Genomic DNA, 25849 nt, shown 5'->3' on the forward strand with positions numbered 1-25849 from the left:
CACACGGCACTTAAACAGGAACAAGCTCAGGGCTGAAAACTGTCCCCAGGATGGAAGGATGTTGCCTATTTCCTATAAATACCTTAACTGCTGCCTATTAGCCAGAGGCAGGCACAGCACCCACGTCCCCACCACCATCCCAGCACTGCTGAGGGGGCTGCAGGCAGGGGCTGGCCTTGTAGGACATGGTCTGGTGCAGGAAAAACATGTGCTGTGGCATTTCCCAACCTATTGCATCCAGTGGTTTCACTTCAAGCGAGTTTGTTCCCCCTTTGCTACACATCTGCAACAAACTGCTTGCATTTAGCACTTGAGGGAGGTGCTGAGGTGTGTGTGCCTGTACTGGAGCATCCACACAGCTTCCTGCTCCCTTCTCCGGGTTCACATGGATATAAGGCTCAGGGGATGGTGTGGCAAGCTCCTGGCAGGTGGTTATAGGCTTCACACTGAGCTGAGCACCACACTTGGCATTGTCAGGCCCTACTGTCTCAATTCTAGGCGCAAGCAAAAGCAGGTAATTAAAGTGATTCCTCTGATGAGGCAATGGAAGGATCACCTAAGGCAAATATTTGGAAATTCACAAGGGCCTCACTATACTTTGGGGGAGGGAGGAAGGCACCCAAGGGCAGATGCTGAATGTGTTCTGGCACTGTGTGTCATGTGAAGCCTCAGCTCCCCATTTATGGAGTCTCCAGGGCAGAATTTGACAACTTTAAAAGGAAATTAGTTGGAGATGTGTTTTATGGCTTCAAACTGAAAGAGAGGGGGAATGGCTTGGGTATTATAGGTTTGGATTGGTATTAGGGAGGAATTCTTCCCTGCAAGGGTGGTTGCCCAGAGAAGCTGTGGCTGCCCCATCCCTGGAAGTGCCCAAGACCAGGTTGGACACAGCTTGGAGCAGCCTGGGATAGTGGAAAGTGTCCCTGCCCATGGCAGGGGTGGAATGAAATGGGCTTTAAGGTCCCTTCCAACCCAAATCCTTCTGGGATTCTATGATTTATCAACCATCTTCTGAGTCACTAGTGACATTGATCCAGGTATGAAAGGGCAGTAAGTAGAGAAAGGAGGACAGAGTTGGGGGTTGTTGATGTGGGAGTCAGTGGGCTCATGGCTGGGGGTAAACATCCCTGTGGATGGGGAAAGCTGCTGGGGGCATTGACACCTGTAAACTTTCGGGCTTGCAAGGTGGTGTGTGACATTGGAGCTCCAGTCCCTGTGAGCCCAGGGAGCCACGAGGGTCAGACATGGCAGGATGAACTAGTTCCCACTGCAGCTGTCTTCTTTGCTGACCCTGCTTCCTTCTTCTGGGTATTGGCTCATCTCAGTGGTGTCAGTGTCAGGCGAGAAGGGAGTGACACCACAGCAGAGCAATGTGTGTGTGCAAAGGAAGAGCCAGCCTGGGGTTCCTAGGAGGGTTCCCAGATAAACTGCATGTAAGGATGGGGCTGCAGGGGAGCCAGGAGACATCTGCAATGATGAGAAAGTTGTCACATAGAGCTTAAGTGTGCAGGTTTACATCCCACTGCCATCATTCACCTGGGCCAGCGCTTTACCTCCCTCATGGTCAAACATTTCTCCCCCATCTCTAACCTGACCCCACCCTTGTTCAGTTTAACATCATTGTCATTGTCCTGTGCTGGGACCCCAGAGGTACAGGCCCAGGGGAGATCTCGGAAGATGCTTGGCTTTTTGGGCTGTCAGCACACGTGGCTAGATCATGTCCCATTTATCACCCTTCAGAATCCCCCAGTCCTCTACAGGGTCATTTCCATCCATCCATCCATCCATCCATCCATCCATCCATCCATCCATCATCCATCCATCATCCATCCATCCATCCATCCATCCATCCATCCATCCATCCATCATCCATCCATCATCCATCCATCCATCCATCCATCCATCCATCCATCCATCTATCCATCATCCATCCATCCATCCATTTAGGAAATCAGTGATGGTAGAATACACTGAATCACTATGGAATTGACAATGATGAGAAATGGAATCCGTGGATCCAGGATGTGGAAGGCCTGCAAGCAGAGATGAGAGGACAACATTGGGGGCCATTGCTGGGAGTAAATGGCCCCGTGGATGGAGAAGGATGCTGAGGGTGGTTATCCTCACAGACCTCCCTAGTCTGTGCTGGCATTAGGGTTTACCCCGGCCCAGGTCTATGATCATGGCCTTGGCCTGAGTGAACCTCATGAGGCTCCCATGGACCCACTTCTCCAGCCTGTCCAGCTCCCTTTGGATGCCCTCCCTTCCCTCCAGCCCATTGATGGCACCACTCAGTTCAGTCTCAACCTTTCTATGGGTTCCCAGCCCTCCACACCAGGTAGGGAACAGGAGTTTCATCTGCCTCTGGTTTGGATGGGGTGATCTATCTGTGTCTCCTTGCAACATTGGCAGGAGCTGGAAGCAGCAAGCGGGGAGGATGTTGCTTACCCCACCTCTCTCTTTCCGTCTTGCATTTTTAATCTTGTTGGCGTTGTATTGCTGCTTTCCGAGCTTCTGCCTACCTTGTAGTGGCCCCACTGAGCCGTGTTCCAGAGGACTGTGTGAGTGCTGTAACACCAACAAGGATGGATTGAACAGGGAGCTAAAAATATCAAATGATCGATAATGGCACCATGACCCCGAATTTTTTTTTTTTTTTTTTTTTTTTTTTTTAAGACAATCTCTATATTGACAGCTCAACCAAGTGGCTTCCTGTAAAGGCAGGAGAGATAATGGAGTTTGGCTCCCTGCCGGGCAAGCAGCAGCTTCACCCACAACTCTCTGTCCATGGGCCCTGGGAGCCCTCCTGGATCTCCTGCCAGGGGGGATGTGGAAGGGCTGCTCTCCTCCCTGCTTTCCCTGCTGCTCCAGTCATGCTGAGCAGCTGGAGGAGCTTGATGCTGAAATAACCCCTGGCACTCCATGCACAGCCCTGGGCACAGCCACCAGCCCTGGCCCTGGGCTTGCTTCAGCCTGATCTGCTTTTTCCTCTCACTTTCACATGCCCAGGAAACTGTGGTATTACAAGGATTTGGAAATTGCTTTGAGCTTTTTAAGCACTTCTCCCAAGCAGATATTTTTCCTTAATAAAGATTTGCAAAGGTATTTGGGCATTAGATGGCCAGGGGGATTTCCAGAAGTGTTGGAGCAGCCAAACACCCTTTAAATCTGCCTCCATGCAGTACAGGATTGGGGCTGGCAGCAGCTGGTACACCAGGTCTGTGACCATTTGGGGACATTTTTACATGAGCAGTGTCAGCATGAGGGTTTTCCAAAGGATGGATCTCTTTGGAAAATCACAGTGGGCTGAGCCATGAGGGATTTGGCTGTACTACAGTATCTGAGTCAAGAGAAACTGATCACAGCTCCAGCTCTTGCCAGTACTGTTCCATCCCTGTATCCTGACTAATCCATGATGTGGTGCTGGCAGTAGGGAATGTGCCTGGTGCAGGTCTTGGCTCTGTTTTGGAAAGACATGGAGCAGTGCAGGAAAGCCAATCCATGTTACAGTGTTGTAACATCCCACTCAGAGAAAAAACTCACCTTGCTGTCACCACATTGGTGGCAATGGCTTTTTTCCCCACTAAGTCCCACTATCCCAAACACCCCCAGTGCCCAGCATTCACCCCCTGTTCCTAAAATGCAAACTCCTTGCACAGCCAGTGCTGGTCACCCAGCTCCAAGGACCAGACACCAAACCCAGCCTAACCCAGCCTTCACAGCATATTCCCCAAGGGCATGCTCCAGGGCTGGAAATCTGCTGGGAAGAACTGAAACCTGAAAAGAACAGACAATAGTTTTCCAAGTGCTTGGTGGTTTTCCCAGAGAACCTGCTAGTCTCCCTAGAGTCCTGAAAATGACAGGATCCTGGAGCTCCCATATGAGAACAATATTGCAGCAGCATTGGGTAGGTGTAAGCCATGGAGCAGGATTCGTTTATTGTGAGCTGGGGAGGTGAGTTTAAACTGCTGCTACACTGAAGGAGCTGGGAAAAAATACCATTCTCTGAGGAAAATTAATTTTAGAGTCTGAATCCAAGGAGTTGGTTGAGAACACAGCCCTGATTTGGTTCCTTCCCTTGGGAAAGACTTGGGAAATACAGAGAGATCAAGAAGGAGCAACATATATTATTAGTCATCCAGGAGGGAGGCGGCTGCAGAGGAAGAGGGTTTTTAGTGGAGTATTTTTAGACTTGGTAAAATGAACAGAAGGAGAGGAAAAAAGAGGGAAGGAGACCTTTCAGAGGCACATAAATGCTCCCTGGAGCAGCTTGGTCCATGCTTCCCACTCTCATCCTGAGCAGATGAGGCAGAGATTTGCTCCAAAAGAAATCAGAGATGTAAAAAGCAATAAAAGCCAAAGCCTTGGGGAGCGTTCTGAGGAGCCTCTCTAGGCTGCAATGACAAAAGGCCACACTTGCTGAGACATTTTACCCTAATTCCCATCATTTTAATGAGAGGTGATTGCTGAAATAGAGATTAAAAGCTGCTTGCAGAGCCTCCAGCAGCTGGGGGAAGATGCTGAATGTATCTTCTTTCTTCATCCATCGTGATCCAGACCACGCATCCCATCCTGGAAGCTGGTAGGAGAGCCACAGAGCTTCAGGAGGGTGGAGAGTGCTTCCCGGGTGGAGAAAAGGGACATGGAGTGAAGCACCCAAGTAGATTCAGTACAGCCACGGGGAGAGGAGGGATCTGCACCTCTCCAGATCAGACCAGAGGATGATGAATGAAGGCCCTCAGAGGACAGGGTGAAGCAAGGAGCTGCCTCCTCCCTGGTTCTCCAGGGAAGCAGCCATCACTTTGCCTTCCCTATTCCCTGTGGGAAAGGCTCCTTCCTACCCCAGTGGAGGCAGTGCCTGTGATGCCCTGCAGTTGGTGCAGCATCAGTGCATCCCTTCTAATTCCCTCCATTCCACCTATAGAGGCTTGCTAGGGCCTCTGCAAGTGCATCCCAAATTGTTCAGATAGGATGCAGCCCTGGAGAGGTTTTCTGGAGTCTGGGATGAAGCCTGGATTTGCCCATCTAACTGGGAGATATTCTGTGTATCCCCTCTCTTCATGAGACCACCTGGGAATAACCCAAGAGCACCCCCAGGAATGCCTTTTCACCCTTGTATCCTCACAGTGGTGCAGTGAATTACAGCAAGGAACTCCTTTGGGAAGAGCATGAAATTCCTTCTACCTCAGTGGATCCCTGAAGTGGTGGGATTTATCCCCATAGGCTGCACCAGCCTTTCTTCAGCCCTGGATTGGTTGGATGCTGTCATTCCTGCTCAGTGCTTCCAGCTTTCCTGGATTCTCTGGAACTGGGGTTTCCCTTTGCTCTGAGGACCCTCCCAAAATTGCTTTTAAGTTAATTTCCAGATTTTCTCCTCAAGCTGCCTTGGCTCTAATTTTTGCGTCCTGGCTGAAGCTCTCCCCCCATGCTGTGAAGCCAGATGGATTTGGAGTTCTCTGCCCTTGCTCCAAGTGCTTCCTGGTGGTGTCTAAACTGTGAACTTTGCTAGCTGGAGCAGCTTAGCCATGAGGAACCACACTGCAGCCGTGGCCTCAAATACTTGGATGTCCTGGCTGTGCAGGTGACCCTAGATACCTTCCCCCTGAGCTGAGCACTTTGTTCAGGGGGGAGCTGGTCTGAAAGCTTGATTTGGAAAAATAAGGTTAATGATGATTAGCTGATTTTGATTTGGGGGATTGAGTAGGGATGCTGGGAGCACAAAGCCTGTGAGTGGGGGGTGGGCAGTCTGGCATGGCTGCAAGCAGGTTCCAGTAGCATTACAGCATTTCACCAGAAACTACAAAAAAATTTATGTATCCTGTGTATTATTTTAGAGGCTATTTTCCATGCAGGTGGCATTGTAGAGAAAGTCCCGTCCAGCCTGTGCATGTGGGAGGGACTGGGTTTAGTTCAGATCCTCTTTGGTTTTGGCTGTGTTCTTTGCGTACCTGTCTTAAGGTCTCTTCATGCAAATCAGCCATTAATACTTGATGACCAAGTGCTTATTGCAGCACTGTGGCCTCTGGAAGCTGTGGCTTAGCTTCTTGGTGACTCTGGAGATGATGCCTTGGAAATTCTGGATTGCACCTCCAGGATGTGCTGGGGCAGCAGGCAGCAGCGGTCGTGGCATTGAGTTCCAAGTGATGCTAAACCCAGCTAAGGGGGAAATCAATTAATTCCAGGATCCCTTTAAGCTGGGGGGAACACTATCCTGGGGTTGGGCCGCACAGGAAGGATCCAAGCTCTCACTTTTCATGTTGAGAACACAGCTGGAAGTCACTCACTGTGGGACTTCACTGGGGGAAGACCACAAAACCTGGCCCCATGATGGCACCTATGACAGGAGCAGGTAGCCCCAGTAGGGGCAGGTGCCTGCCCTGATTGCAGAGCATTGATCCATGCTCATTCCCAGGCTCAGAGCAGCATCCATACTCTGCTCCCAAAGGAATTTGGCTGCTGCTTCAAGCCATCTGCTCTAGCAAAACACATTTAGTCCAGCAAAAAAGCTGTGAGCCGTGTGCTCCAAGACAAGCAGTGCTGCCGAGCATTCTATCCCTCTATCCATCCCAGGGATCTCACAGGGGCTTTAACAACCATGTGAGGAAAACACAACCTGGACTTGGCCCTAAAATCTTCCCCAAAGCTGAGACGAACTGGGTGGTTGTGGAGCTGGGTGTTGGGAGAGTGCAGGGGTAGCCCTGTATCCTCTTAAGGATGTGGGATCCTGTTATCTCATTAACAGAGGCCAAGTCACCATCCCAGAGTAAATGGCTGAGCCGAGACTAGACTGTGGTAATCCCAAGGGATTAGTGTGTTGGATTAGTGTGTTGTCTGGGTTGGCCCCGCAGCAGCACTTGGTTCTTTGGGTCCTGAAGCCTCTGCTGGCAAGCCAAGGGCCCTGGCAGTGCTTTGAGGTTGCTTTTAGGAGTGATAGAAGTGTGATAGCAGGAGTGATAGGAGAGATAGAAGAATGGTTTGGGTTTCTTTTGTGCCTTCCCATCAGAAAATATTCCTTGAGTACAAGGAGGAGCTGGGAGATACCAAAATCCTCCTGCCTGGATGCTTTCTTGTCCCTCTTTGGGGTGGTCATGGTGGTCAAGGAGCCATTCCTCCCTGCCCCTGGGACCGACTCGGGCCAGGACCTTGTTACTACACTGGTTTAATTGCTTTTGTGGTTGGAAGCAAGATGCTAGCAGCCGAGGAGGCTCTGGAACAAGGGAACTCTGTGCAGGTCCCAGACAGACCCACTGGCGTAGCTTCACCCCCAGGCACAGAGATGGGGCAGGGGACGGAGCAGGGGGGCTGACAGGGAATGGACGAGGGGGCAACAAAGCGGTAGGGAGTCTGACAGGGAGTATGAGAAGGGTCTGGCAGTGGAGTAGAGGGTCAGGCAGTGGGGCAGGGGACGGAGCAGGAGATGCAGGAGGCCAGGAATGGGCAGCAGATGTGGCAGTGGGGCAGGAGTTCGGCTGGGCGTCGTGCAGGGAATGAAGCGGACATCCAGTAGTAGCGCAGCAGGGCTGCACCGAGGGATGCGAAGCTCCCCGCCCCCGAACCCTCCGGCCATCCTCCTTCCCTGCGCTCTGCCGCTGCCCCGGCGCGGGTGGGCGGTGCAGGGGCCGGCACGCCCGGGGGCCGTCCCACAGCTCCACCCGCCCCCCGAGGGCTCCTTTGTTATTCTGGCCGAGCGCCGCGGCCGCTCCTCCCGCCTGGGCCGTGCCGCCCTTGGCAGAGCCCCCCCTCGCCCCCGCCCCGGTCCGGCAGAACCTTCCAGCGCCGCCGCCATGGGCGCCGCCGCCGCTCCGCGCTGAGCCCGCGCCCCGAGCCCCGCCATGGAGCTGGGCAAGGTGGTAAGTGCGCGGCCACGGCCGCCCCGGGACCCCCGCGCCGCTCCTGGCTCATGCCTGGAATCAGGGTTCCATCCTGGGAAACTCCTTCCCGGGGAGGTTCGTTAGCCGCGACACCGGCGGTTCCCGGAGGAGCATCGCGGGGAGCGGGGATGGTTCGTGCGGCAGCGGGACCCGGGGGCTCGTCTCCGTGGTGATGCGGAGCTCCCCGTGCGGCTGCGGCCGGGGCGGGTTCGCTCCTACACAGCCGTGTGAGCCGTGTTCTCCATGCCCGGCTCGGCCGTGCTCAGGCCGTGCCGCGAACACCCGTGTCCCGTGTGCCCATGCATCCATGTCCCCATGAGCCTTGGTGTCCCCATGCATCCGTGTCCCCGTGCGTCCGTGTCCCCACGAGCCTTGGTGTCCCCATGCATCCGTGTCCCCACGGGCACTCGTGTCCCCGTGCATCTCTGTCCCCAAGAACACTCGTGTCCCCATGCATCCATGTCCCCACGAGCCTTGGTGTCTCCATGCATCCGAGTCCTCGTGCGTCCGTGTCCCCACGGGCACTCGTGTCCCCGTGCATCTGTGTCCCCATGAGCCTTGCTGTCCTCATGCATCCGTGTCCCCACGAGCACTCATCATGCATCCATGCTGCCATGTCCCCACGAGCACCTATGTCCCCATGTACCTGTATCACCATGCACCTGTGTCCCCCTGCCCAGTGCTGCTGTCACAGCTCCTCCAGTCCGTGGGGTCTGCCCCTCACCCAGGTAGAAGGAATGAAAACAAGTTTGGGGTGAGAAGTGGGTTTTTAGGGACTGTTCCTACAGGGAGCATGTTGACTCCTGCGCTGCTCACCTGGAAAGAGGGATTTGGCTTTTCCCGGTGCTCCAGCACGTCCCTCAGATACAGCATTAAGCCCACGTGGTCATGGCTGCTCTTGGCACCATTGCAAGATCCAGACATCCTGGGGGGATAACGGGAGAGGGATGCCCCATCCTGCTCCCGGGAGTTGCTGCTCACCCAGAAGCATTGCAAGGAACGGTTTCCACTTACGCTAGATCTGAGCTTAATTTCAGAATATCCTGCTAGGACAATAAGAGCTGCTGTGTTCCTGCTGTGGTGATGCTTCACAAGGAAGGTGGGTGCTGGGTGGCAGTTGATAATAGAAATGCACATCTGGATGAGCTCCTTGCATCTGCTCCCTGAATCCTTCATCCTCACTCCTTTCTCTCTTCATGTTCCAAAAAAATACCTAAGTATTTGCATCTGCTGGGAAGCAGAAGGCTCTGGTCAGCATGACTGGGAATGTTTCAAAAATGTTTGAAGGTGGTGGTAGACCTTCCTGGAGTGCTGACCCTGCCAGACATGGCCACACTCCCTCCCCAGACAGAAATCACCACTGCTGGAAGAGATTATCCTTGCATAAAATCCCCATTTAAAATTAAAAGCCTGGCTATTGGGGGCAGCTCATGGGAAAGACTCTGGCCGCAGCCGAGCCAGCTGGACACAGATTGACTGCCCTGAGCAGTAATTAAGCGAGAAGAGAAATGAGTGGATGTGCATGTTTTAATGGAGGAATGGGTATCCTGGGGGTCCCCCTGGATTTCTGCCTCTCCTCAGATCCAGCCTCCTGTGATGGGTTCTGGTTGTGCTCTGGAGTTAGAAATGCCAGGCAGTGGCAGCTTGGGCTCTGAACTTTACAACTTCCCCAGTTGGTCCCTGTGACGTCTGGATTTTGTAGCCTGCTTTTTTGCCAGCTCTTCTCCCCAAAATGTCTTCTTACCATAATTTTTTTTCCTCTGAGGTTTATCTCTGTATTGGAAAAGTCCACATTCCTTAAATTGGATATTAAAATTCCATGTCCACATAATTAAACTGCTTAAGTTTTTTATGGCTGGAGGAAGCCAGTTGCCCAGCACTCCACATACTTGTTCCTTGTGATGTGATCACTGTGGTAAACTCTTGTTTCTGGGAGCCAAACTCTCCCTGTGATCATTCCAGCTCTCCCCTGCTGGCATTGAGTGTCTCACTGGAACCCTTGGGATCCACCATGGAATGGTTAGCTGGTTATCTTCTTTCTTTCCTTTGCATCGAAGGTGGAGGAGCAATTGGATCACACTGTCTCATCCTACCCCATCTCTCCTGATGGTGTGGAACTTGGAATTTTCACTGGAGGCTCTAGAAGAGCCAACAGTGGGTCAAGTCCTTGCACACACAGCTCATGGGTGCATCCTCCTATGGATCCCGACCTCTGCTACCCTCAGGAGGAGCTGGGAGCTGGTGGAGTGGGCTGTCCAGGCACACTCCAAATGGACATAAAAGACATCCTACAACTTTATTTTGGTTTTGCAACTGGGATAACAGCAGTACAGCTCTCAAGGCAAACACATGCTAGAAGTTGGGTGTCTGCTTCCAGCCTCGCATGTCTCCTTGTGGTCAGAGACGTCTAAAACTCACACCACTACTCCATTTTCTGGCCTAGGTGTTTTTTTTCCCATGAAACCCCACCTGTGCTGGAAGAGCTCCATAACACTCCTCTTTCGGTCATTGCTGAATGCGGGAAGGGCCAGTGGTGTTGTCCATCTGAAGTCATCATGCTCCTGGCCTCAGGAAAGCAGACCTGGAGGCAGCAAGCCAGAGCAAGGTCTGTGCCAAAAAGAGCATCATGGCGATGCCATTGGATTCCAGCGTGGCTCATGGAGTTTATTGCCATCTTCCCAGTGACTCTTTTGGGATGTTTCATGTGCAGGCTATGGGACAGACAAGGTGACCCCAAACACCTGCACTGGTATCACTTGGGGTTCAGGGCTATCTCCAGACACCTTGGTTCTCCTCCTGCTGGCATCTGGGCTGGTGGCATCAGCATCTCCTCCTGGAGAGGGACATCTGAAGCCACCACCGCTGGGAGTGACCCCAATGGATGCAGTGAGGTTTTGGGGTCTCTGTCACTGGAATATGTTGTTGGTTTGAGGAAAATGGTTGTTTTTATGACGCAAGCAGTGGGAAATCTGAGACTTGTGTCATTTTGGGAACTATTCTCATGTTGAGGGGGCGGGAGGTAAGAAGAGCAGCAGCATCTTCTGGGATATGCTCACACAGCCTGGACAAGGAGCTTCATCCCCAGAGCATCTCCAGGATGTAGCCAGTCAGGAGAGGAGCACTTGCTTTACAAATTCATGGATTCAGCGTCAGATGCAGCCAAATAGCCTGGATTAAGTGGTGGGAAGGTATTTTTCACATCTTCTGACTTCCTTCTCCCAGGAAGCCTATGGGACTGAGCTGAAAGGCAGGTTGAGCATCTTCCTGTCCAATACATAGAAATACATCCCTGTGTTTTACATCGCATGTGGCCAGCCAGGCCTGCCAGCATTGCTTTCTTGCCTTCCTTCCTCCCTTTCCCTCCAGCTGCTGGCAGGCACAAAGCCAGGCTTGTTTCCTGCTCCTGCTGCTGCTGTCAGGCCACAGGTGCCCAGCACCTGTGTCCTCAGGAGCTCTTGCCAGTCCTCAGTGGAGCATTGACTACCCCAGGTGTTACCCAGCTGGATTTGTTCCAGGATTTTGCTGGACAAAACCATTCCTTGAGCGCCTTGAGGCTGGGATTTTGACATTAGCTGCTGAAGGTGGGTGATGTTTAAAGAGATTCACAGAATCACTGGGTTGGAAGAGACCTTCAAGATCATCGAGTCCAACCCAGCCCCAACACCTCAACTAAACCCTGGCACCCAGTGCCACATCCAGGCTTTGTTAAACACACCCAGGGATGGTGACTCCACTACCTCTCTGGGCAGCCATTCCAGTACTTTATCACTCTTTCCATGCAAAACTTTTTCCTAATATCCAACCTGTATTTGCCTTGGTGCAGCTTAAGATGTGTCCTTGTAAGAGCTTGCCTGCCTCCCATGTTCTGCACACCCTCCAGAGCCTGAGCCAAGCTTTGCTTTACTGGGATTTGCATTTTAATTAAGCCCATGGATGTTTCTTCCAGGCTTGTTGTAGTCAAGTCTTCTTGCTTGCACTCTTCTCTGAAGCTCCTGCATCTGCAGGGCTTGTGAGCAGTTTTCCAGAGGTACGCTCCATCCCAGCTCTCCCACTTATAGAAAGGAATTAAGGAGAAATGAGGGAGCATTACTAAGAGGATTTGCACTGTGACTTACTCAGTTTGTCCAAATAGTTTGCAGTAGCTCTGGATTCTTTAATCAACACTTGTTTCCTTCTGGAAATGAAAGCAGCAGGAAGGCTTTGTGCTGCTCCTGAGCCAAGCTTGGCTCTTTGCCTCCAAATGGGAAATTTTGCATTCAGAGACTGAGCTGGGGGAGAGCTGGTGGGCAGTGAGGGTGTGTGTAGCAGAGGGAAGTGTGTGGCAGGGCTCAGAAAGCCTCTGTCATCCTGACCCTCTTCCTCCATGCAGTTTTGCCTTTCTCTGTCAGGAGCCTGCAGACACATGCCAGAGAGGTGACATGAGACCTGATCCATGGATCACCCCAGTGTGGAGCTGTTGATGGCTCTGCTATGCTGTGGGATGTCCATGTGAGAAGGTCTGGGCTGGATCAGAGGTTGGGAATTCCCATGGAACAAAGCTGTGGTGGCCTGTCAGGCAGTAGACTTTCCACAGGTTTCTGGGAATCCCCTTGATGTTGCAGAGGCAGGAAAAGACTATTGGAAAGATGTCATTACTGAAGGATAGATAGCCACAGACTGCTCCTCTCCCAAATAGCCTGTGCCTTTCCATGCACACATCAGTGGGGTTCCCTTACCCTGCTCAAGTGGCACTTGGAAGGCTGACAGTGCTTGCAGTATTCCCTTGCAGCCTTCCCAGCCCCAGTGTCCTTCCCAGACTGGCAGAGCCCTGTGCACAGCCCTGCCCCACTGAGCTCAGTCCTGGCCCTGTGGCAGTGTCACCCTCACACCTCTCCTTGTGCAATAGACCCCTCCGGACTCTCTTCCTGCTTCCTGCCTGACCCATTGCACAAGAGTAAACTCCAGGGTTTCCTGTCCCAGCAGCAGGGTGGGGCGTGGTGCTGCCCCATGTCCCCAGTGTCCCCTGTCCTGTTCATGAAACTGGAATGGGGCCAGCAGTGCTGCCCAAATGTGTCTTGATGGGTCAGAACTCGCCCTCATAGGTTGGAAGCTCATAATTAAATTAAAATTCTATCAGCTGCAGATGTGGGATGGTGGTGGGGAGAGGCATCTGTGAGTCAAAGACCCTCTGTGCGGAAGGGGTCTGGACTTGCTGTCCAGGCAGCCCCAAATTTCCCTCTGCTCTGATCCAATTTTGCAGCCAGATCACCTTCCCTGACCCTGCTTGTCCCGCAAGGAGGGCTCCAGCTGGTCCCAGGGGATCTGCCTGGAACCAGGGGCTGCCAGTGCTCATCACACTCCCACTGTGTCTCCTCATTCTTGGAGGTCACTGGATCTGTGTTGGTTGGAAAACAGTGTCCTTGCTTTGCTGGGAAAAGCTGGCACGAAAGAGCAGTTAAACTGGGAGCTCCATTTCTGGCTTTCCCAGGGATGCAGCATAGCTTCCCTCATTCAATAACAGCAGGAACAGCTTCAGGAAAGTGGGGCCTACATCCCTCCTTTGGCTATGAGTTTCTGCTCTCCAGCTCTTGCTTTGCATTTGGCTTGTTCCTTGTGCTCCAGGACTCCCTTCTGAGATGGAATGTGCTTTTAAATGCTGATCCTGGCACTCCTCACAGTGCTGGCTGGTTCATCACAACTGTCCTGACAGACTTTGGGGCTGCAGACTGGGGTTTTGAATGAGAACAAGCTGCCCCTAGAGCAGGATCCATGACATGTGTCACGGATGTTAGGATGTGGGCATCCTGCTCCAGGCCTCTAGGACATGGGCATCCCTCTCGAGACTGGCAGAGGCACCTTCCCAAGCCTTTTTTAATGCTAAATTTAATTTTAAGGTCTTTTTGATAAGGGGCTGTGGCTTGTGAGACAGGCAGAGCAGCAGAGCTGGCTCCCACTCTTGTCCTTATGTGCTGGGAACCTGTTACCTCCATCCAACCCCTCAGGAGGGGATGCATGGGTCTCTCCACTGCTGGTGTTTCTTTCAGCTCTCCTTAAAAAACCGAGCTGAGATCCAGTTTCTGCTCTGGCTGCTTTGTCACAGGGACATTTCTCTCTTTGAGGATTTTTCATAGAAGTGCATAGAGAGGAGAAACAAATTGTTTTCTCTTTCTTTCTCTCTGTGCACTTCTATGAAAAATTCTGAGAGAGAGAAATTTCCCTGAGACAGTTGCCTGGGATGGGTGACTTTCAGCTGGGAATTTAGGTCCCCTGACACTTCAACATGAGCTTCCTGCATCTTGCTGGTGACCTCCCATGTCACCTCCATGGTCCTTACTGGTCACCTTCATGGTCACCACCCAGAGCCAGTAGGGATGGGGCTGCAAGCACCATAGAGAGGGCCAGGAAGCAGGGTTACAGCAAGGATTGTAGTGAGAAAGGCATTGTAATTAATCTCATGGCTTTAATTGGTTTATGTCAGTAATTAGCTACTTCTGGCAGTGCTGAGCCAGATGGGTCCATCCCTTGGCAGCGAGGTGTTCGTTGGAGCTGGTGCCAAGGAAGTATTTGGTGATGTGGGAGCTTGGGGAGAGGATGATCATGAGCTGGCATCTTAGTGTCCCCATGAAGGATCAGAAACAGGGTAGAGTTAAAAATCCTGCCTGGAAAATTTTTCCAGTGGCTGCCACTGCCTTCCGTAGGATAAATGGTGGCTGGCTGTGCCAAGGCTCCTCAGTGGGGACTCCTCAAGTTCCTCAACACCTGCATGGCAAGTTCTGCCTGTGGGTTCCACTCCTGTCCCTCTAATCCATGAAGCAGACGAGACCTTGCCAGGCAGCCCTGGCAGTGGTCTTGCCATCCCACTGCCCAATTTTTTGTGCCCCCCAAATTGTCCTCCCTATTCAGCACCCCAAAAATAGGGTGGGAGCTGTCAGCTGCTGCCCACGATCCAAGGGCAGGGGAGGAATTTAGCTTCCCTCTGCCTGTCCCACCACTCTGAGGGAGGCAGAGGGCTCCTTGTGAGCACTGCTTTAATTGCTTCATTATTATCCTGAGTAAATGAGTCCTGGCAGCAGCTAAAACTGGTGGATGCCAACTACATCCCAGAAAGGCATCTGGGAAAGGTCAGCATCCATCTAGCACAAGCAGGGATTGGGGACCTGGCTGGAACCTAACCACTGCAGAGCCGGAGGGGGGGACCATGAGGGAGCCTCAACCTTTCCCATCTCACCCCGCCATCACTTCTCTCTTGCAGACCGTCAGCATCAATAAGGCCATTAATGCACAGGAAGTGGCTGTCAAGGAGAAACATGCCAGGAATATCCTTCTCAAAGCTGGCTGTGGGACAAGGGCTGTGGGAGTGGGGCTGGGGCGGCATCAAGAGAGTGTGTGAGGAGAGGTACCCAGGGTGCTGGGGAGGCTGGGGGCTGTTAACAACATTGGATATCTTTCCAGCATGGCACGGGGTTCCTGCTACTGCTGTCATAGCCTTTGAATGTTGGTAGATGCCCAGGCTGGTGTATCCCAGGAGAGGGCAGGAAGGGAAGGTGGCCACAGCAGGCAGGGACGCTGCTACCAAAAGTGGATCCCCATCATCCCAGCCAGCCACCTGGGAAGGCTCAGCAGAGGCACAGCCCCAGCCTTGCATCTGCCATGGTGCTCCCAGAACAGGGCTGGTGGGGAGAGGGTGGCTTGTGCCACTTTGGGAACAGCATATTGCCTGGACTAGGCATCATTAGCTCCCTGTGGTGGCCTGACCACTCCGGGTGCAGCTGTCTTTGGGTGGCCATTCTCCATCACCAAAAGGCAGAGGAGTGCTTCCTTGACCGCCGGCACCGTGCATCCTGGGCACGCACCATGAGAAGGGAGCCCAGACCTTCTGGTCAGTGGTGAACCGGCTGCCGCTGTCCGGCAATGCCGTGCTCTGCTGGAAGTTCTGCCATGTCTTCCACAAGCTCCTCCGGGATGGACATTCCAATGTGAGTGCCCAAAGCTCAGCTGAGGGCCAGATCCTTTTTCCTGCAGGGCTGCACCGGGTGATGGGAGATGCTGGAGGGTGGGGGGTCAGTCCTGGGGTGGGGACTGGAGTCCTCCCATAGGGTCATTGGCCTCCCAGGGGTCAGTCCTGGAGCTGGAGCCCTGCTGGAGGGTTGGTGTCCTCCTGGGGGTCAGTCCTATGTGGACATCCGTGCTGGAGCTCTCCCAAAGGGTCAGTGCCCTCCTGCAGGTCAATCCTGGGTGTCAGAGCCCAAAACCCCCTGTGCCTCAAACCCCAGTGCCATCGGCAGTGCCAGTGCCAAAGGAAACTGCTCAGTGTCTGCAATGTGTGCAAGAGCCCTCAGCAAGGATCCTCCCTGGGGAAGCGCAGGCACACAGGGTTGGTGGCAGCAGTAAAGGTTTGGGAATGCATCAAGACCTCCCATTTGTCACCCAGTTCCCGGTTTCAAGTATGGAGCACTGTGTGCTGATGCTCTGCCCACTGATTGTCACCATCATTTCTGCAGGTCCTGAAAGACTCCGTGCGATACAAGAATGAGCTGAGTGACATGAGCAGGATGTGGGTAAGTGGCCAAACCTGCCAGCTGTGGTGGGGACACCCTGGGGTTGCTGTGGCCAGGCTGGGGGGTGGTTGTAAATTTGGGATGTTCCCTCTCCCAGGAATCAGAGCACAGTCATGGCTGACCTGTGGCTAGTATCACCTACCTGGGCTAGGTTTCAGTTGCATTCCGTGTTCCCTTACACCAAAATCAGATGCCTCTTTCCATTTTATGGCAAAACCCAGTAAAAACTCGACCCTGACAGTCAAATGAAGCACTGAAACATGCAGAGGAGGTGATGAGAAGTTCTGACCAAATCCCTGCAGTACAGCCAGTCTGCATCCAGGTGCCATTGAGGAGGGTTTGGCTATGGTTTTGGGGAGATAAAGGAGGGGTCAATCATTGTGCAGCAGAAAACAGCTTTTCCACAGCCTGCCCTGGATTTCAACAGCTTTTTGGGGTCCCCACAGGGCCACCTGAGTGAGGGCTACGGTCAGCTCTGCAGCATCTACCTCAAACTGCTGAGAACCAAGATGGAATTTCACACCAAGGTAAGCCTCCCCGTCCCTGTCCCCAGGGCTGTAGCAAGGGGTGTGCACTGGGATGACAGCAAGGTGACAGCATGGCCATCCTGCTGCCTCCATGAAATATTCCCAAAGCTGCCAGTGGCCATCAAAAATGGCCCAAGGACCAGTGCTTTGAGGGATTCCTGGTGGCCCAGAGCTCCTTGGGCTGGACTGGGAGTTGGTGGATTACAAGTAGTAAGAGACACACACACCCCATTCTTCCCCAGCTATCCTAGATAGGAAAACTGCTGGAAAGAGATGTTTTCTGTGCCCATCCCCCTGTTTTGGAAGTGTGATGTGACCTTCCCCAAAAGGCCAGGGGGCAGATACCACTCCATCCTGTCCAGCTCTCTGCTGGCAGCCCCGTCTCTTCCCTGCTAGGCAGGTTTCTCAGCCCAGAAAAATCAGCTTTTCTTGCTGTGGATTAGGGATGCTGTGGTCACCCAAGGTTCAGAGACCCTGTGCTACCTCCCTTGTCCCCAACATCACTCCCTTGGCTCATCCAAGAGCTGACTGTGAGGCTGCACAATCACAGCCCTGGTGCTCCCAGAGATGTGGCCAGACCAGAAGATCTTCTGGAACTCTTTCCTGACTCCTGTTTTCCCCACAGAATCCCCGATTCCCTGGAAATCTGCAGATGTCTGACCGGCAGCTTGATGAGGCTGGGGAGAATGATGTCAATAACTTGTGAGTGCAGGGCAGGGGGAGGTCTGGGAGGGAGTGGGTGCAGGTGGTTGGCACGATCTGCCCAACCCCACTGGCAGCATGACCAAGCAGGGAAAGGACCCTTCCTCATGGGTGTTCTTGGGGACAGTCCCCAACCATCCTCAACCCTGTTTCCTAGTTTTCAGCTGACGGTGGAGATGTTTGACTACCTGGAGTGTGAGCTGAACCTCTTCCAGACAGGTAAAGGCCTGCATTACTCTGAGGCACGGTGGAGTGAGAGATCTGCTGGAGTCCAGCCCCTTTGTGGGGCTGATCCAAGCTGGATGAGGCTCTGACAGGGGATGTTGGCTGAGGCCACCACAGCTCAGCTCTTCTAGGGGCACTTCACCTGAATTATGGTTCAGCAAGGCAAAGTGGAAGGTGCTGCACTGGGTCAGGGCAAGCCCTGGTATCAATCCAGGCTGAAAGATGAAGGGATAGAGTGCAGCCCTGCCAGGAAGGACTTGGGGTTGCTGGAGGATGAGGAGTTCAACATGCTCAGCCATGTGTGCTCCAAAACTCCCCATGCCCTGGGCTGATGCCCCAGCATGGGCAGCAGGTGAGGGGGTGATTCTGCCCTTCTGCCCCTCTGCCCCACTTAGGTAAAACCCCACCTGCAGAGCTGCCTCCAGCCCTGGTGTCCCAGCACAGGAAGGACATGGGGCTACTGGAGCAAGTCCAGAGGAGGCCACAGAGATGCTCTGAGGGCTGGAGCCCTTCTGATCTGGAGACAGGCTGGTAGAGCTGGGGGTGTTCAGCTGGAGAACAGAAGGGTCCAGAAGACCTTAGAGCTCCTTCCAGTGCCCAAAGGACTCCAAGAGGACCAGAAAGGGACTTTAGACAAGGGATGGAGTGACAGGACAAAGGGGAATGGCTTCCCACTGCCAGAGGGCAGGGTTAGGTGGGAAATTGGGAAGAAATTCTTGTCTGTGAGGGTGGTGAGACCCTGGCACAGGTTGTCCAGGGAAGCTGTGGCTGCCCCATCCCTGGAAGAGTTCAAGGCCAGGTTGGATAGAGTTTAGAACACCTTGGTCTGGTGGAAGGTGTTGGAATGAGATGGTCTTCAGCTGCTCCAAGCTGGTTTTGGAGCATCTTCCGTCTGGCACGCCCAGCACACTCACTCCAGTGGCCAGTGGGACAATAGTGACAGGCAGAGCACAGGGGTCATGTGTCAGCTCTGCCCAGGGACATGGCTAGGGCTCAGTCCCAGCTGGAGGCCTATGGTGCCAGGCTGGAGTGTTCCCAGGCCTGGATGGGAGACCTGGGTGGGAGTTTTGCCTCCCAGTGAGCTCACAAACAGCTACAGGGCAGCAGGCTGTGTCCCTAAGGGTGAGTGGGTGTCTTGCTCTGGATGACATCTGTGGCTTTGGTGGACACAGTGTGGCACCCTGGGATGCTGCTGCCAGCTCTGATCCTGCGCTCCTTCCCCGCAGTGTTCAGCTCTCTGGACATGTCGCGCTCGGTGTCAGTGACAGCAGCAGGTCAGTGCCGGCTGGCCCCGCTCATCCAGGTGATCCTGGACTGCAGCCACCTCTATGACTACACTGTCAAGCTGCTCTTCAAGCTCCACTCCTGTGAGTGTCCCCAGCACCACTGCCTTTGACAGGCGGGGGACGCACAGGGAGGTACTGGGTCCACCACCTTGCTCAGCCTGGGCTGTTTACCACCACCTCTTCCCCCACCTCTTGGGGGGTGAAGGGAGTCACGATGGCAAAACCTATATCCTTCAGGGTCTGGAATTACGGCAGCCACCAGCCCACACTTCTCCCTGCCCTGAGGAGTGTGGGGTGTGGTCCCCTCCTACAGCAGGACACTGCATGGAGTATTTGGACCCCCAGAGGAGGGTGGCCATCTCTGGGAAAGACCTGTTTCCATGTGGCTGTGCCAATAGGTTTTTCCCCAATCCATGAAGACACTGATATTTCTACTTTCTGCTTCCTCCAGGTCTGCCAGCAGATACACTGCAGGGCCACCGGGATCGCTTCCTGGAACAGTTCCGAAAGTAGGTGCCCAGACCCGGAACACTGGGCCCAAAAAAGCCTCTTGCTGCCTTGCCCAGCACTGGTGCTCTGGGAGTGCTCCCAAGGCACTGAGATCAAGAATCAGTGAGCAGGGACATGCTGTGGTCTCTGGTACATGATGATTTAGAGTAACCAAAACAAAAACTGGCCACCAAGAGCAGGGAGGGGATGTCATGGTGCCAGAGGAGGATGTCATGGTGCTGAGAGACAGCTTGATTCGAGGTCACAAACTCAAAGAGCAGATAGCAGCTCTGACTGTGCTTGACCACACAAAGACTAACCTTGGCACAGGGATCAACAGTGCCAAGATCCTGACTGGGATGCTCAGGTGACTGGGAGAGGTGGGAGCTAGGAGTGGTGTGGCTGGGGTCTCTCCTCCCCAAAACTTTAAGACCTGGAGGGAGATACCCTGCTTCTGGGGAGAATGCTCCTGCAAGAACTGAAGGTGAGGGTGTTGGCTCCAGGCAGGAAGCCCCCCTGCTCCTGAAAACTTTGGGTAGGCAAGAATTGGTTTAGAGTGGAAGGCACTTTTGAAGCTCATCAAGTACAACCCCTGGCATGGGCAGGGACACCTTCCACTAGACCAGGTCGATCAAGTTTCAGGTCCTTCTCCCTGCCCATCAGGCCTGGGATTTGTGAGATAAACCCTCCAGCAGTAGGAGGACTTCCAGGACCTGCCCCAAGTTTGTTGACAGCACAAAACACATTCCCCTCCAGAGCAGTATGGTGGCCAGGTGACAACCCCTGGAGCCAGGCAAAGGGTTGTCCAGGTTGAACAAGAACCATCCCTAACCATTCCCTGCTCCTTACAGACTCAAAGACCTTTTCTACCGCTCCAGCAACCTCCAGTACTTCAAGCGGCTGATTCAGATCCCACAGCTGCCAGAGGTGAGACCCTGCAGTCCCTGTGTTCATTGTTCCTGGGCCCAGGGGCAACAGTGGGGGCACTGGCAAAAGGCCCAAAAAGCCTCTTGCTGCCTTGCCCAGCTTCTTAGGTCTGGTGGCAGCGTGGGGCTCTTGGGCCTTGAGGATTCTTTTATCCCTCACTCGGTGTCATCCAACTGGATGTAGCTGCCCTCTGACTGGAAGCTGGGATCCCCTCTTTCACTGATCCATAGCTCTTGCTGAGATCCGACCCTCTGGGTCCTGGTTCCATCCCTGTGGGTCCTACTCCATCCCTGTGGGTCCTGGTTCCATCCCTGTGTGTCCTGGCTCCATTCTCATGGGTCAAGGCATGGCCAGCTTGGCTCCAGGGCATACTTTCAGCCAACTGTGCCTTGAGTCCAGCAGCAGTGCCAGTCCTTCCACCTTAGCCCTGCTTCGCTCCCTCCCCAGAACCCTCCCAATTTCCTGCGTGCCTCTGCGCTGTCAGAGCACATCAGCCCTGTGGTGGTGATCCCCGCCGAGGCGTCCTCACCCGACAGTGAGCCCATCACAGACCTGGTGGAGATGGACGCAGCCTCGCAGGTGAGGAAGGAGGAGCTCTCTGGCTCTGAGCGAGGGTTATTTCTCTAAATCTGTGCTGCCGTGAGGGCTGAGACGGTGGGGATGGCCTCGGGAGCTGGGGAGTGTCACTGGAGAGAGATGGGAGGTGCTGGGTAACTGCTGGATGTCCCATCTGGGTGCTGCTTGTCCCATCTGGATGCTGGGTGTCCTGTCTGGGTACTGCTGGGGCTGAGCTAGCCTGAATTCTCCCAGTGCTGCTCAGTGGTGTGGTGCCCTCCAGTGACAGGCAAGGAGAGGTTTGTCTTTGAGCTTTACCATGGAGACCTTTAGGTCTTCATCCTCCTCTCCACCAAGGGTTGTCCTCAGGCATTGAGTGGGGAGGGGGAGGAGAAGGCAATGATGTGGCTTTGGGAATCTTCTCTCTCCAGGAGTTAGGTGGGGATGGACCACAGATGCACCATGATCATCAAGTTCATCACATTCAGTGTCCTGAAGTGGGGGGAACCAGCCCTGGTGTCCAGGCTGGCTTGGCAGTGCCACTGGTGACATAGAGGGACAAGGGCTCCCAAGTGGTAGTGAGGTCACTTCTAGGTCTGTCCTGCTTTTCCCACAGAGCCTGTTTGATAACAAGTTTGATGACATCTTTGGCAGCTCCTTCAGCTGTGACCCCTTCAATTTCAACAGCCAGAATGGGATGAACAAGGATGACAAGTAAGCAATCCTGGCAATGCTGCAGAGTGGCCAAGATGCTAATAGGAGCTCCCTGCCTGGAATGGCATCACAGCTGTGGTGACACAGGGGACACCTCCCCTCCCAGGCTGTGTTCCCATAGCACTGAGAATGTATCCCATGTCTCTCCTTCCCAGGGACCGGCTAATTGAGCAGCTTTATGGGGAGATCACAGCCCTGAAGGAGGAGCTGGAGAACTTCAAGGCTGAGGTGGGTGACAGCCAGGTGGGCAGGATGAGACCCACTGGGAATGTTGGGTAGGCTGGTGACTGTGTCCCTGGGTGGACAAGATAGTGACCTCACCTCTCTCCTGCCCTCTTCCCAGTGGCTTCCCCCATACAGGGGGTCCCCAGGTGTGTCAGGGGGCTGAGCTCAGGCCCACTACCCAACATCCTTGTGCTTTGCCCAGACGCCCTTGGGGGCTGGCAGGGTGATACCCATGTGGGGGCTGCTGGACAGTACTGGTGGGCACTGGATGGTACCAGTGGGCACTGAGTGGTTCTGGCAAGCACTGAACAGCACCATCAGCCCCCACCCATCCCTGCAGAGCGCACGGGGTGCAGTGCAGCTGAGGGGCCGTGCCAGCGAGCTAGAGGCTGAGCTAGCTGAGCAGCAGCACCTGAAGCAGCAGGCACAGGATGAGAGCGAGTTCCTGCGTGCAGAGCTGGAGGAGCTGAAGAAGCAGCGAGAGGATACGGAGAAGGCTCAGCGGAGCCTGACTGAAATTGAGAGTGAGCAGGGAGTGCCAGCACTGGCATGGGGTGGGGGTGAGTCCCGGGTGAGGGGGTCTCAGGTGCTCAGCTCTGTGTCCCTGCATGCACGGCAGGACGGGCACAGGCCAATGAGCAGCGGTACAGCAAACTGAAGGAGAAGTACAGCGAGCTGGTGCAGAACCACGCTGACCTGCTGCGCAAGGTGGGCATCCCAGACACCCCCAGCATCCTCTCTCTCAGCTGTGCCCTCTGATAGCAGGGACTGCTCAGCTCATTCCCTGTTGTCGCCAGAATGCAGAGGCGACCAAGCAGATTACAGTGGCCAGGCAGGCCCAGGGGGATGTGGAGCGGGAGAAGAAGGAGCTGGAGGACTCCTTCCAGCGTGTGAGCGAGCAGGCACAGAGGAAGGTGAGTAGGGATGGGGGGGTGACACACCAGGGATGAGCTGGGGCTCCCCATGGAGCACCAGTGCTGCCAACCTCTCTCCTTGCTGCAGTCTCAGGAGCAGGCAGAGGTGCTGGAGACACTGAAGCGGGAGCTGGCAGCCAGCAGACAGGAGTTGCAGGTCCTCCAGGGCACACTGGAGTCCAGCACACAGGTGAGAGCACATGATGAGGCCCCTAGCACCCCTCTGGGCTGGGTAGCCAGGCCTTAACCATTTGAGAGGTGATACCCACCACTGGCCTCAAAACTAGCTCCCTGTCATCATCTTTGCCACATCCGAGTGAGTTTGATGTGACACAGGGGACCTTCACGCTCCTGAGTGTGCTCCTGAGTATGTGGAGCAATGGATTCTAGCAGCAGGGATGGTGGGATAAAAATGCCTGGAAGAACAGGGTCAGTCAGTAGCTCTGCCTGCTGTAAGTCCAGGTAGTGGTGTGGCATCACACTGCAAGATGTGCCAGAGGGTAACCCAGGCCCACAGAGCTGTGGAAGACAGCAGGGGTGCCTGGGCTTGTAGGAGGCAGAAGCTGGCAGGAAATTGCAGTCACCCATCTATGAGATGGGCAGACTCAGCAACAGGATGGGCATGGAGCAGAGGCAGCACCCTGCATCCACTCCTCCATCAGGATGGTGACAGTTGTGATAAAAATGTCTTTTCACTGATGAAAATGAAAAAGCCAGGAGCCTCAGTTGTCACCAGATAAGATCATCAGTGCTGCTCAGTGTGGGGAGCTGTGCTTGTGCAGGCCATGGTGCACCCAGCAGGAACATTTGGGGTGGCCCAAGCCTGGACAAAGAATGGGTCCCCAAACTGGAGGGTTCACCATCAGCATAGCCTCGACTGCTGTTTCATGCCCCCCTGTTGCCCTGTTCTTTTAAGAGTTTTAAAGTTTTTCTAAAAGTTTCTATGCCTTCTGATAGTTACATATTTTAACTGAGTTTTCTCATGCATGTTCATGTAAATAATGATTTGCATTTTTTTTGTGGATAGAGAGAATTGATGGGCTGTTGGTTTGACCAGTGTGGTTGGAGAGGTGGCACTTCCACCCTCCAATCCACTGTCATTTTTACTATTGTGTATACAGTAGAGTCAGAAAATAAAGTGTTCTTTTTTGAGTTTTCTTTCCTTTTACATCTAACCTGTTTCTGTGAGTTATTTCGTGTCGCAATGTAACACCCCCCCCAGGCAGGAGCGGAGCAAAACACTAGGATTGCCAGCCTGGAGCAGGAGAGGGACAGGCTGAACCAAGCAGCAGAGCAGCACTGGGACAAGATGGCAGCTCTGCAGGCTGAGCTGCAGCAGCTGCGGGACACACTCGGGCGTGAGCAGGAGAGCAGCAGGACAGAGCTGGAGATGCTGCGGACCCAGCTGAGAGACAAGGTACCATGAGGGTCCTGCCTTCCCCATTCTGGCCAGACCAGAGGGTGCAGGCTCAGCAGGGGCTCTGAGCCGGCTCTGGCCCAGCAGGAAAGCACAGAGCGTGTGCTGCAGCAGTGCCTGGCCGAGGAGCAGCTGTCCCTGCTGCAGGGCACCACGCACGAGGCTGAGCGCATGGTGCAGGATGCCCTGGCTCGCATGGAGGATCCTGCTCATATCAGCTGCACCGGCTCAGCAGGTGATGCCCCTGCTGCTCCCAAATGTGGTGTTCTCGCAGCCTGCCTCCTCCCTGTGGTCCCGGCTGAGCCCTGCCTGCTGTCTGCCTGCAGATTGCCTCCTGTCCCAGGTGCTGGCAGCCTCTGAGTGCGCGGATCGGCTACGGGACGCACACAGCAAGTACCTTGCAGATGGCACAGGTGAGAGGTGGCAGCCCCAGGCATCGGGCACAGGGGCAGCCCTGGCACGCAGGGCAGGTGAGCAGCGCAGTGGGGGCTGAGGTTGTGCCTCCTGTCCTGCCACAGCCGTGGGCTCCCTGCTGCCCTGTCTGGCACTCTTCGCCCATCTGGTCAGCAACACCCTCCTGCAGGGCAGTGCGACCTCCCACGTGGCCCCCGTGGAGCCTGCTGACCGTGAGTGCTGACCCGGGCCAGGGTTGGGTGGGCAGGGGATCAGGGTGAGCATGGGTTGGGGTGGGTAGGGGTCAGGATGGGCAAGGGCTGGGCTGGGCAGGGGCGTCGGTGAGCAGGGGCTGGGGTGAGCAGATGTCGGGGTGGGAAGGCACCAGAGCAAAGAGGATACTGAGGTGCGTGGAGGCCAGGGTGTGCAGGGATCATGGCAGGATGCTGGGATAAGGTGGCAGGGTGCTGGGGCAAGTAGGGTGCTGAAGTGGGCAGAAACCAGGGCAGGCAGAGGCCAGCACAGGCAGGGTGCTGTGGAGGGTAGGAACCAGAAATCTCTTTCCCACATGTGGCCCCCTCAGCCCCCCATGCTGCCCACGCAGGTCTGCTGGAGCTGTGCAAGCAGTGTGGCAGTGAAACTGTGAGCTACCTCAGCGCCCTGCGAGACCCAGGGATGGTGGCAACTGCTGACTGCAGCTTGGTGACAGCCTGCCTGGGCCAGATCAGCGCTATTGGGGAGGTGGGTGGCCCAGGAGGGCTAGTGGGATGGGATCAAGCCATGGCAGGCACCACCAGAGGGACTGTAGTGCTCCTGGACGGTCCCTTTCATCCCATCCTATCCCCAGGAGCTGCGTCCCAGAGGTCTGGACATCAAGGAGGAGGAGCTGGGTGACCTGGTGGACAAGGAGATGGCAGCAACAGCCATGGCGATTGAAACAGCATCTGCTCGTATTGAGGTGAGGGTCACCATGAGCAGAGAGGTGCCCACAGGCACGATGCTGGGGGCCTGGCCTCTCTAGAGGCCAGAGAGACACATGGGGCTCAGTACAGCCTTTCTCCCCTCAA

General features: G+C 54.5%; 1 protein-coding gene across 5 annotated transcripts in view; it reads left to right on the forward strand.

The window, feature by feature from the left end:
• The window catches only part of HIP1 (huntingtin interacting protein 1), a 44218-nt gene that overhangs the window by 13914 nt on the left and 4455 nt on the right, over positions 1 to 25849 (forward strand). For 4 of the 5 annotated variants that reach the window (XM_021540378.3, XM_085557670.1, XM_085557669.1 and 1 more), the window contains 22 exons: positions 15103 to 15166; positions 15684 to 15826; positions 16352 to 16408; positions 16855 to 16935; positions 17561 to 17637; positions 17795 to 17856; positions 19089 to 19229; positions 19600 to 19657; positions 20489 to 20564; positions 21012 to 21143; positions 21736 to 21833; positions 21989 to 22061; positions 22399 to 22582; positions 22678 to 22766; positions 22856 to 22972; positions 23061 to 23162; positions 24195 to 24389; positions 24477 to 24624; positions 24716 to 24802; positions 24908 to 25015; positions 25387 to 25523; positions 25630 to 25740. In XM_021540378.3, coding sequence (XP_021396053.1) covers positions 15103 to 15166; positions 15684 to 15826; positions 16352 to 16408; positions 16855 to 16935; positions 17561 to 17637; positions 17795 to 17856; positions 19089 to 19229; positions 19600 to 19657; positions 20489 to 20564; positions 21012 to 21143; positions 21736 to 21833; positions 21989 to 22061; positions 22399 to 22582; positions 22678 to 22766; positions 22856 to 22972; positions 23061 to 23162; positions 24195 to 24389; positions 24477 to 24624; positions 24716 to 24802; positions 24908 to 25015; positions 25387 to 25523; positions 25630 to 25740 — 2340 coding nt within the window. Of the gene's footprint in view, positions 1 to 7609; positions 7851 to 15102; positions 15167 to 15683; positions 15827 to 16351; positions 16409 to 16854; positions 16936 to 17560; positions 17638 to 17794; positions 17857 to 19088; positions 19230 to 19599; positions 19658 to 20488; positions 20565 to 21011; positions 21144 to 21735; positions 21834 to 21988; positions 22062 to 22398; positions 22583 to 22677; positions 22767 to 22855; positions 22973 to 23060; positions 23163 to 24194; positions 24390 to 24476; positions 24625 to 24715; positions 24803 to 24907; positions 25016 to 25386; positions 25524 to 25629; positions 25741 to 25849 lie in introns of those variants that run through there. The other variant, XM_021540379.4, reaches the window with a different exon arrangement.

The sequence above is a fragment of the Lonchura striata genome, chromosome 19 (assembly GCF_050655825.1).
Source record: "Lonchura striata isolate lonStrDom1 chromosome 19, ASM5065582v1, whole genome shotgun sequence".
Taxonomy (NCBI): domain Eukaryota; kingdom Metazoa; phylum Chordata; class Aves; order Passeriformes; family Estrildidae; genus Lonchura; species Lonchura striata.